The sequence below is a fragment of the Protomyctophum parallelum genome (assembly GCF_964188405.1).
Source record: "Protomyctophum parallelum genome assembly, chromosome: 6".
Taxonomy (NCBI): Eukaryota; Metazoa; Chordata; class Actinopteri; order Myctophiformes; family Myctophidae; genus Protomyctophum; species Protomyctophum parallelum.
In genome coordinates, this window is record NC_139701.1 from 36190942 (window position 1) to 36203195 (window position 12254).

The 12254-nt window shown below is 42.8% G+C and overlaps 2 protein-coding genes across 2 annotated transcripts in view; one reads left to right on the forward strand and one right to left on the reverse strand.

Annotated features, from left to right (window-relative positions):
- Positions 1–9394, forward strand: part of fbn2b (fibrillin 2b) — an 89026-nt gene extending 79632 nt beyond the window's left edge. Inside the window, exons 56-65 of the mRNA XM_083767834.1 lie at positions 60–185; positions 468–674; positions 1439–1564; positions 1961–2083; positions 2362–2478; positions 2990–3118; positions 3712–3831; positions 4780–5011; positions 5711–5870; positions 6257–9394. Of these exons, the coding sequence (XP_083623960.1) occupies positions 60–185; positions 468–674; positions 1439–1564; positions 1961–2083; positions 2362–2478; positions 2990–3118; positions 3712–3831; positions 4780–5011; positions 5711–5870; positions 6257–6634 (1718 nt within the window). The 3' untranslated portion in view covers positions 6635–9394. The remainder of the gene's footprint in view (positions 1–59; positions 186–467; positions 675–1438; positions 1565–1960; positions 2084–2361; positions 2479–2989; positions 3119–3711; positions 3832–4779; positions 5012–5710; positions 5871–6256) is intronic.
- Positions 9395–11361: 1967 nt separating this feature from the next.
- LOC310860401 (cortexin-1-like) lies at positions 11362–11966 on the reverse strand (the record flags this gene model as incomplete). Its single annotated transcript, XM_083767282.1, has 1 exon — positions 11362–11966. The coding sequence occupies one exon, from the start codon at positions 11964–11966 to the stop codon at positions 11577–11579; it is 390 nt and encodes a 129-aa protein (XP_083623408.1). The 3' UTR covers positions 11362–11576.
- Positions 11967–12254: the final 288 nt, after the last annotated feature.

A 12254-nucleotide genomic window follows, 5' to 3' on the forward strand; every position in this document is an offset into this window, starting at 1 on the left:
TCCCTCCTGTCATCCTTTCCCCTGTCCCTCCTGTCGTTCTGTGCTCTGTGGACTGGCAGACCTGAACGAGTGCCGTGCCAAACCAGGAATCTGTAAGAACGGGCGATGTGTCAACACAGTGGGCAGCTACCGCTGTGATTGTAATGAGGGCTTCGAAGCCAGCTCTACTGGAACTGACTGTATAGGTACGGTACACACACACACTGCACTCAAACACAAACACAAACAGCATGCATGCAACAGCTTGGTGTAAGTGATAACACATTTGAAATGTTAACAAAATGTCACATTTGTCACCAACAAGCACATCAAGTGCAATACATCTTCTGCTTTGTTACATAATTGCTGCAGTGCAGATTCTTCTTGACATTTACATAATGTTAATTGTTTATTCTCTCTTTCTCTTCCACCCTCAATCCTAAACACCTTGTTCTACCTACTCCTCTTGTCCTCACCTCCTTCTCCAGACAACCGCCAGGGCTTCTGTTACATTGAGGTTCTGCAGACCATGTGCCAGCAGTCCTCCACCAACAGAAACAGCGTCACCAAGTCAGAGTGCTGCTGTAACACAGGCCGTGGCTGGGGGCCACAGTGCGAGCTCTGCCCACTGCCTGGCACCGTGCAGTACAAGAGGATGTGCCCGCTAGGACCTGGGTACACCACCGACGGCAGAGGTCAGAATCAATCACAGTAGGATGATGTTATCGTAGCTGTCTTCTTATATTTTTTACTTTTTGTGTTTTTTCGTAAATTAGCGCCCTACGTGATCCTACTACAGTGTCACACAAAACCATCAAAAGTAGCAGATCCACAAGCTCGAAACGCAGCCCTAAGCTACCTGTTTTGAGCTTCTAGAGCTGCTACTTTTGTTAATTTTTTATTTGAGGTTTCCATGCAACAGAGACCTTAAGTTATATTGTACAATATACGTGCTAATTGTATTTGTACCTGTGCATTTGAAGGTACTCAAATGAACAGCATAAGAGATTTTAGGTTATGCTATAATAGGATAGTATCACTATGGGATTTCTAGTAAGGGTGATAAAATGTAGTAATAATAATAATAGACTGTAATTTAATGATGTAACAAACGGTAAGCATTGCTTTGCTATAAAGTGGGGGTAGTATTGAGTTGACAGTCGTGTTAGATTGGAAGTCCCATGGTGCATCACTTCAGCTAGAGATACATTACATTTTGTTTGCATAGTTCAGAGCAAAAATGATAACTCTATGAGTTTATACACTTCATTAATATAATATGCTATCATAAAGGCGTAAAGGCAGAGTTAAACTGTGGAGAAAGAGCTCTTTTTTATCATGCTGACTCATTGTTGTAAAAGGGGCTTAATTAGTCTAAAAGCTCTTTGGTGAATTATATTTTTGGCATCATGAGAGTCTGACTGTTCTTAATCTGTTTCAACCATCTTTGTTCTTGCAGATATCAACGAGTGCACGGTGATGCCAGACCTTTGCACTAATGGTCAATGTATCAACACAATTGGATCCTTCCGCTGTCATTGTAATGTGGGATACAAAACTGACTACACTGGAACCTCCTGTGTTGGTATGTTATTTCACTACTGTTAACTACTTAAACCATATATACTTCATTGACTGAATCACCCCAGGGCTCTATGCTAGGTCTGCACCTTTTCCCTCCCAACACCAAATCTGTTCACCGAAAATAGCCAATCGACAAGGCGTGTGGGCTAATCATCACATACTTCTACATTATGGCTTTTGCCTACTTTCTGTTCCTTTGCAATTGCAATGAAAGGGAATCTACCAATGGGCCTCAGGCCTGCAATGAATTAGGTCTTTCAAAGCACTACCCACAATTGAAATTGGAGCTGCACTTTGCATAAAGACTCATCTGCAATTGTATTATTATAGTATAGATTAGTCCAGAAACATAGCTCACTGTATCACTTATATTGTTTCTTCCTTCTGTGCATTCCAGACATGGATGAGTGTGCTCAGTCTCCCAAGCCCTGTAATTTCCTGTGTAAGAACACAGAGGGCAGCTACCTCTGCTCCTGCCCCAGAGGCTACACCCTACAGCCCGATGGAAAGACCTGCAAAGGTAGGTGGATCAGCTTGGGTCACGGTATATCCTCGCAGTAAATTACTCAGCGTTAAAGATAACGTCAGTATGTGGGGATATTCTCTTGGTTTTGTGAAATCCCTGTACTGTATTTGGCTAATAGATTGTAAGAGGATATTTTACAGTTTAATTTTCATAAACATCAACTGCTGTAGTTATTAAGCGTGGTTAATCCTATTCTTTACAGTGTATGTGGTCGTGGTTTTATGCCTGCTGTGTGGTTATGATATATAATGCTTCTAATGTCTTCTCCACAGATCTGGACGAGTGTTCCACCAAGCAACACAACTGCCAGTTCCTTTGTGTCAACACTATTGGAGGGTTCACCTGCAAGTGTCCCCCTGGCTTTGCCCAGCACCAGACTGCCTGTATTGGTGAGGAACACAGCTGTATAGACATAGAAATAGGAAAGCTTTGAACAGACCTTTCAATTGATTGCACTGCTGTGCCTCAAACATGGGAGAGGAAGTACCCCTAGTGTAATCCACGAGGGTGTTAATGACATTGACATGTTTGTTTGATGCAGAATCGTTCTGCACACCTCGCAGGTACTATTCCACGTTAGCCGCTTTTATTGGTATCCAGCAATGAGCTGTATTTGGTCACCCATTGACCTGTTGACTGTGAACACAGGGTGCCTACTGTACAACCTTTTCAGAGGACTTCTATAGAACAGCTTGGGCCCTGTCAAAACACAAGAATGTCAATTATTTGTATCTTGGCTTCCTCCACATAAATGGATTTACAGTAAAAGTGCATGAGTAAAATAAATATGAAGTGAAGCCATGTTGTAAATCTTTTGTGACACAATGTATTGTGTGACTTATACAGTCGCACAATTGAAATTTGCTTGGAATCTTAAATCAACAATTTCCCACCCCATAGACAACAATGAGTGTTCGGCCCAGAGCAGTGTGTGTGGCTCCCGGGCATCCTGCGTCAACACCCCTGGAAGCTTCAACTGTGAATGTACCAAAGGCTTCTCCCTGGACACCACGGGCGTGGAGTGTGAGGGTAAGCGGATCCCACCGTGTCACACACCTTTCTTTATTGATATCTGAAAGGACAGCTGTCACATCAAGGAGCAGGGCTTCTCTGACCGGGCAGGGCTGAGCAACAGTTCACCAGCTACAATCCCCTGAGGGTTCCCGACTGTCTGGGAAAGTCTAGGCTGGAAATGTGCTTCTCCAAGGTGCCTTTGAGCCTTTGAGCCAGGCGCAGAACCACTTTTAGCTCCGGCAAAGTGGACTTGTGACAAAAAGTTGTGATTGTACTGCACATGTGTGAATAGAGGGTATGCGCATGCATAAAGTGAGTGGCAAAGTGAGTTTAACGCCATTTTATGCAATCAGATAGGACCTTTCTGTTTGGATTTATGGGCTGTCAAGGCCAGAAAGTAGTTTTTTGCCACTCAGTAGGCGTTCACACATTAATTCCGGGTATGATGATGATGTCACACGTATACCCAATGTGTATGAATTTGAACAGTAGGCATGCTCAGCAGAACCCTTCTACTATACGAACTATGCTGTAATTTAGGTTGTGTATCTCCATATGGAATGGGATTATGGTTGAATGTTAACGCTCACTGTTTGCATTTTGCTCAGACGTGGATGAGTGTGGCAGTAACCACCGCTGTCAGCATGGCTGTCAGAACATGCTGGGAGGCTTCCGCTGTGGCTGTCCGCAGGGCTACGTCCAACACTACCAGTGGAACCAGTGTGTGGGTGAGTTCCAGCCAACAACAATACTGTAGCATTGTAGCAAATGTCATTTTTTTTTCTTCGTTGCAGATTTTTACCTTAGAGCAGTGGTTCCCAAACTGTGGTGCGTGCACATGAAAAGGCTAATGGTGGTGCCATGGTTTTATATATATTATATAATATATTATATAATATATATGTTGACATATGATGCCAATATATGGCAGTATATGCAGAATATAGCCTATGCTGCATATGCCATATTCAGGTTCATATATGTGCATGTGGATAAATAGGAAATATATGTCTCTATATAGCTTATGCAATTTATATTTCCATGTGGGGGGTGCGTCAGCTACGTTGATCGGGAGGTAACAGGGGGTGCATGGCCAAAAAGGTTTGGGGACTGCTGCCTTAGAGGTTATCAGTCTTGTACACTTGTACAAGCTTCATTACTTTCGCCTTGTGTCATTTTTACAATGGGCATAAAAGAGGGGGAAAAGGGCAAAAGCATAGTTATAATAATACATAATGATTAATAAATAAGAATAAAGGCCCAGGCCGTAGCGTAACGGTCTGGGCACCGGACTGGTGATCCAGTCGCGGTGTGCCGCGGGTTCGACTCCCGGACCCGACACGGCCTTTACCGCATGTCATCCCCCCATCTCTCTCCCGTTTCCTGTCAGCCTACTTTCTATCCCTTAAAAAATCAATAAAAGGCGTAAGCCGCAAAAAAAATATCTTTAAAAAATAAAAATAAAAAATAAGAATAAATAAATAATAAGGGAGGAAATGAATGTTGTAGAATAACTGAACATTTGTAATACAGTAATGTACTGTACAGTTGTGGGGATTTAAAAACGGTGTGTGTTTGTGTGCGTGCGTGCGTATTCAATCATTCTTCTACTGCAGTGAACCGGTATGTGTAACCTCTCCTTGGCCCTCCCCATCCCTCCTGCTGTGTCTCCTCAGATGAGAACGAGTGCCAGGGTGGGTCGATGTGTGGCTCTGCCTCGTGCTACAACACGCTGGGCAGCTACAAGTGTGTGTGTCCGTCCGGCTTCGACTTTGAGCAGGGCGCCGGAGGCTGCCAGGACGTCAACGAGTGTTCCATGGGCAGTAACCCATGCAGCTACGGCTGCTCCAACACAGACGGAGGCTACCTGTGTGGGTGTCCTGGTGGCTACTACAGAGCTGGGCAAGGGTGAGTGAACGCACACAGCCTCACATGCACTGTAATAAAGTCCATTCCATTTGTACACTCTCCTTTGGTTCATTAGTATCAAATACTCACCCCGTGAAGCCTTGAATTCACAGAGATGTCTTTGTGCGTTTTTTGTTGCATTCCTGAGCCAATAATCCAATATTTGTCTAATTGAACTTAACAGGAGACCAATCTTAATTAAACCATTCTCTTTTAACCTGGAGCATCAGTTTGAGAGTTGTTTTTGAGTTTATACATTTATATAATTTTGCATTGGTTTCTTATACCTCAGTGGACACTGGACACATATTTAATTATTGGTTCAGGAATGTGACAAAATAAAATAAATCTCCAAAGATTCAAGGCTTCCTTTAGAGCTTTTCTTCAGTATGTCAATACAATATAAGGACGGGTCGCAGCTTTAAATGTACTTTTTGCTGCGTAACATAATTGTATCCAGCATGAGAAACAAACAGCAACAAACATGAAAATCATATACTATTTCCTCAGCTATTTATTGTAGTGGTGTAAAGTTTTATCATAAAATGTTATAATAATGTTGTCTGACTGATCAAACAGATTGATGTTTTATACATTTTGACCTCTCCCTCTCACCCCCCTCTCTCTCTCTCTCTCTCTCTCTCTCTCCTCTGTCTCTCTCTCTCTCTCTATCTCTCTCCTCTGTCTCTCTCTTTCCAGTCACTGTATAACAGGAGCAGGGTTCCCAGGTCAGTTTGGCGGGGGGGAGGGTGAAGATGACGACAGTCTGTCTCCTGAGGCCTGCTACGAATGTAAGATCAACGGAGGAGGAAAGAACGGACGACACAGACGTCATGCTGGTGACAATGACCTCAGCGAGGTACTGCATTTTATTTACGTTATTATTACGTATATGTTATTATGTGTCTTTTTGGAGGTGGTGGTGGAGGGGAGTCATTTCCTTTCCAGTTTCAGTGTTCAAGCCAGCTCGCTTTAAATACAATACATTCTGAAATGCTTTGCTTTGCTTTAATACAATTACAGATGAGTTACCTCATCTTTGTGCAAAGTGCAGCTCCACTTTCAAATGTGGGTAGTGCTTTGAAGGACCTAATTCATACTTTTCCCATTAAACAGTGCTGGATCTGTTGATGCTACTGAATGGAAAGCCAAGCGTCAATCTGTTTGGAGATGGAGTTACTGTGTATAGTATGTCTGTCCCATAGTTCCATAATCTCCTTTCCTGACCTCTCCTCCTGTCTCTAGGAGCCCCAGGTGAGCATGGCCAGCGTGGACACTCAGGCCTCCATCCCCATGAACATGTCGCTGGTCTCTCTGCTCAACAAGGAGCCTCTGCTGGAGCTGCTCCCCGCCCTGCAGCCACTGGAGCACCACGTCCGCTACGTCATCACGCACGGCAACGCCGACGAGCACTTCCGCCTGCTGGAGCGCCGCGATGGGAAGAGCGTGCTCCGGCTGGGCAAGAGGCCGCCGTCCGCGGGCTCCTACCGGCTAGAGATCGCCAGTCTGCCGCTGTTCGGGCCTCGCAGGCTACGCCAGCTGGAGGACCAGCATGACAGCGACTACCTACTGGGAGAGATAGGAAACGCCCTGCGTATCAAGCTCCACATCCACCTGCACTGAGCTGAGTGCGCTCGCAAGCCTGCCCTGGACTGACTCCCACCCACCCCCACCCCCAAGTCACCTTTTTGATCTCTACCCTGACCTTTTGTCCTGTAACCCCCACCCCAACTCCCTCCCAGGACCATCCCCACCGACTGGGGTAAACAAGGGCTATGAAAGACTGAGTCCACCAGCCTACTCTACCACCACTTTGTTACTGTTTATTTTATTGTCTGTTGTTTCATGTTTGTTTGTTTTTTACCCTGACTACAATTTTCCTTGTGGCCATCTGCTATTTTGCTCGACCCAGAACTCTTTCTCCGCTGTGAGAGCCAGTGGAAGAGATGATAGAGAGGCCGCCGTTGTATGTACCACAGCCCCTCTCAGATACACTCCCGATTCTCAAAACGCACTTGTGCCCAGGTAGTTGCTTGATAGCTGACGTTCATGTCACTAAATGTGGCGCTCAGGAGTCCCATACTCGTTGCCAAAAGCTCACTGAGCTGAGCAAACATCCAATGGCCCTATAGTCACTAATCCACAAAGATGTTGTTTGCTAAATTTGCATGTGTTTTGGACCATTCATAATCTGATTCTTAAATTTCAATTTAACCAAACTGCAAAGACATGCGAATGCTTTGAAAGGCTTGAGCCAAGTGGTGACTTCCTCAAGCCTCATGGGTTTGCCAAGTGTTCGGTTTGAGATGAAACCATCGTCAGGGGTTGGCATAGAGTGAAGGGTTCTTTAGCACCACTGGTCCAAACACTCTTCCCCCTCTCTGTGATCTACACAACACTATAGGGAGCAAGGTTTGTCGTGTCTCTGCCCTACTCAGTATTGTAGTGTGTCATTTAATGTATTTGTACTGTTTGAAAAATGTTCACAAGAAGGACTGCAACATTTACACATCATTTCAGGTTCTTCAGTCAGTCAGTAGAGTTCTATTTAGCTGCATTGCAACTGATTCTCAGAGGACCAGCTGTATTCCATATCGATGCAACTGATCTGTTGTCATGGTCTACACACAGGGACTATAGTGTGCGTGTGTGTTTGTTTGTGTGTGTGTGTGCGTGCTGTCGTGTTTTGGTTACCTCAGTGCTTCTCAGTTTATCCATTATGAAAACCGTGTTGTGATGCTGCCTCCAAACAAAAGAGGGCACTGTTACCCCTCAGCATCCATCCATTCCGACCCAGGAAGAACAACTGTCAGTGAGGCTCAAAACATCAGTCAGGTCAGAGTTTTATTTATCCTGTAGAAGTGTAGATAGCTGCTTCTACAGAGTGAAAAGTGAGGTTCTTTATTGTCCTAGTGATGTCTTTACCCCTGACTGCAGCCAGAACCAGCAGTAGCATGCTTGCAGATACAAGCAGCCAGTAGTAGCCAGTCCTGAGATGTGTTCTCTGAGTGACTCTGACTTTATCGATGAACCGTCTCCCAAGCATGGATAAAGACAACTGAAGACTGAATTCAGTAACAACCTCAAAAGATAAAAAAAAAATCTAATGAAAACATCTTTTAAGCTTGTACTAAAGCTAGTGTTTAGAGATTTTCTTTTACAAACATAAGGGCATGCACAGGTGCACACCAAACCTCACTGAAAACAAATCAGGTTCATCAGGTCATCATCTATCATTTTGTCATACATTTCTTTTCTTAAAGAGAAGAAAGGGTGCTAAATACTAACTACCATCTCTTACGCTGTACAAAGGAAATGCAGTCTTGAATCTGGATTGCAAACGTGACATTTTTACTAGGTATTTTTGTTGTTGTGTTTGTCTTTTGTATTGTCTGAATGCTGAAAACCAATATTATCAAACTTGCTTCTTGAAATTTTAATTGTATATTTTAAAGTGAAATGTAGATTTTTGTTTTTGTTTGTTTTAATGTTTTGTAAAAAAGAAAAAGAAAAAAAGAAAGAGAACACATCAAGGCTGCCAAACCAAATACTTATTGTTGAACCAAGATTGAAGGCTTTTAAGTGCTGGTGACTTTGTTTTGCTCAGAAAGAAATCACTAGTGGCAACCTCTGACTGGTGAATGAGATTGAATAGAGGGAGAGAAAAGATAAAGCACATCAAACACAATTAGTTACAAATTATATTGCCCAGTATCTCAGAAGTTGACACTGTCTTAAAATGCCTAAAGGATCAATGGTTACTTGACAAGGCCATCTCACACCATAGTATTTCCGGTGCTATATTACCATTTTACTCTGAACATTCAAGGTTGCTGCACTGTCCCACAGCATAGGCAATATTTATGATACATAACCATCTTTCTAACCTGGGAACTTTGTATACTTTGTATCTTTTTTGTCAGTTTGTATTTTGTTTTATTTTTATTTTATTTGCCGCTACATTTTAAAGGAATGAATGTTGCGCGTGCAGCCGTGCATACTGTATCTCAGCTTCAGTATCAAACTTGAAACAACATTATCAGTTTAGGTGAATGTCAAGTGCCTTTCATTAATCAAAACAACAACACGAAGGAGCTGAGTTATAGCCGGTCGAATGTTTTCATAATGGTGAAGATTACAAGCTGTACACCTGTAGATACCAGAATCCAACCAACAGTTGAAATGACAATCAATCAATGACAACGTGTCTTATCGACTGAGGCTAAACTGATCAGCCTTTTGTGGGCAATCTAGTAATTAGATTTCTCTTTATGCAAGGACAAAACGATTTACAATATCAATCAAGAGTTTGCCTAATTTTGTAATCTTGTTGTCCTGTGACATAAATGGCAATAAAATTATTGTGGGTTATATTTTTAAGAATTGTGTCCTACATATTGTTTTTCTTGGTACTTGTGGGCAAATGTCCATGGCTGATTTAAAGTGATTAATGGGGTGCAGCATTGAGCAGCAAATGTTTTATTGATTTTCCATGATGAACAATGTGGACAGTAGTACACATGCTTCAGCAAACAAGGGAAATTGGGAGGATTAATTGGAGAAGAAAATCCTTTTATTAATTTCACTGCTTCAACCCAGCAGAGCAAAAACAAAATGGTCAGAAAAATATCTACTTAGAAAACACAAAAAGCAAAGCTGCCCACTTTGTCTCCCGAGACACCCAAGACTTGGTAGCCCCGACTATTTATTCTACGGTCCAAAGATATGATTTACTGATTATATACAGTAAGAGGGTGAACACAGACCTTTTTTTCCAAAAAGGAGACTCCCAAACTTGAGTCAAGAATAGAAAAATAAAGCTTTTTTCCCCCCAACTTACTTGTACATCACAAGTTTAGAGAGTACACAGCAACACCACACCTGTCAGGTCAGCTAGCTAAAGAGTGCAACTGCAACCACACATAAACAAACATAAACACTACATATATTAAGAAGAGGGTATAGAAAAGATACAGTATGGCTTTTCTGTTATACATAGATAGTAATACATAAAACAAACACAAGACTGGAGACAAACTGCATGGGCCTTCATAAAGTTTACTGCTCTGGGACCAGTTTGATCCATTTTATTTTATCATTCAAAAAGACTAGAAAGCACAACACAAAATACAAGAAGAATATGATCTATGATAATCATTATAGTGCTGTACTACTCTATAATCCTCTTTAGAGAGGACCATGGTTTATTAAAGGGGCAGCTGCTTATGTAAACGTCATAATTCTGTCTGTCAAGTATCAGTAGTCAACAGTATACATTATATATTGTGAACAAAAGTGATTGGAGTTTTAAGAATCTCAATACCGCAAGCTCGATAATTTGGAAAAAACCCTAGCCCTGGAGGTGATGTGCTGAAATGCGCAGTAGATTAGGTTAAGGCAGCAGTGCAGCTCAATCCCTTATCTTTCTGAATCTAAGACCTCCTACAGTATAGGGTCACGGTGAGTGGATACTTCTCAGGGACTCCATGGCTGTCTCGTGGCTTCTTGTTCCATGTGCACTGTGGCTCTTGATGGAGCAGACTTCATCAGTTCTTTTAGTTGTGTTGCTGTGTGGACTTACACACATACAGTACGGAGATTCTTTACCAGGGTTATGCCAGTGTCTACAAACTCCCGCTCTGCATACAGTACAATTGCTATGCAGAGATAAGCGGTATTTCTTTTACATGCATTTGAAATATATATTTTCACTACTTTTAATTCGTATTAGACAGGCCTGAATAAATGCCCATGTAATTTGTAACAACATACTACAAGATAGTACAGCATTGTTGTAGTTTTAAAATATACCAAAAAAAGAGAGAAAGAAACAAAAACAATCAATTGATCACAGTTAATATTTCCCCCGAAGTATCAATAGTATTTAGTTCATCTTGGTCATTTCAATGTGAGAACCAGCAAATTCTTAGAATAAAATTGGAAGCCTGTATCTTCACTGCAATTCATGTATGTTCCCCGAGGAAGTTCTGGGTTACTCTTGTGGTGTACCCAGTTCTCATCGGCAGAGTACATTTAGCACGCACACCCATGGTATAAATCTAAGGGGTGCAGAGGATGCAACATCATAGGTCCCCCCCCCCCCCCCCTACATCATTATTATTAACCTTCCTTTCATCTCTATACAATAAGGATGAAGGAAATCAGGATGAAGGAAATGTCATCTCATTGGCCCCATCCTATGGCATCAGAATCATTATTTGCATGTGTAGCACTACAGGTCATCTACAGGTCATCTTGCCATTACAAGACGTCAGACATCTAAAATGATGTCTGACCAGTGTATTTTCTGAAATGTATGTATTTCAATATTCAATACATTAATTGGTACTGGTATTTTGTACTTTATTTTGGTGCAATTGTTTTGGGGGTGTTTGTATTTTGTAACACGATAAACTTTTTTTTCTTTTTTTTTGCCCATCCCTATATTCATTGTCCATCTTTGTTGACCATTACAGTGTACACTCAAAAAGATCCCCCTGTAAGTATACACCAGTTAGTGTACACTCAAAGTAAGTATACACCAGCATACACACTTCCCTTCCCCTTATACCAGTGCATAATCAAACTGTCCTCGCTCAAAGCCTGGAGCGTCCTTGTGGTCGGTCCAGGACGATGCAGGCATGCGGCTGTAGGGGTCCAGCAGGATTCTGAAGCACCTGACCAGCAGGAAGACCAGGAAGAGCAGGAGGAGACCCACGAAGGCAAAGGCGGTGCGCTGCTCTGAATCCACCCCGCCCGTGTATCGTAGCGGAGGGCCCACACTGCTGCCAGAGGCCCCAGGGAGAGAGGAGCCGCCCGGGGACAGCAGCATCTGGTAGTCCAGGGTGGGGGCATCGTTCATCCTCCAGGGGAGCCGGGGGCAGGGCTTGCACACGGACTGTATGGCGGGTGCACTGGACGGAGGAGCTGGGAAGGATGGGAATAAGGTGCTCATGAGGGGACTTGGGTGACGTGTCCTCCTCGGGACGTAGGAAGGCTTTATATACAGCACTAATGAACAACCTTACACAGCGCTGATGAAGTACTACAAGCAGACGCACAAACAGAATGTATGCCTGGTGATGCGCTGGAACTCAAGAGCAATTTAAAACGTCCTTTACTTGTAGCGCTTATTTGTTGAGGGAAGGGCTACTGGTCCTTAAAGACAATAAAGAGTGATGTATGATGTATGTAAATAAGTACTGTATAGGTAAGAACCGTTCTAAGTAAGACATTTGTGGGG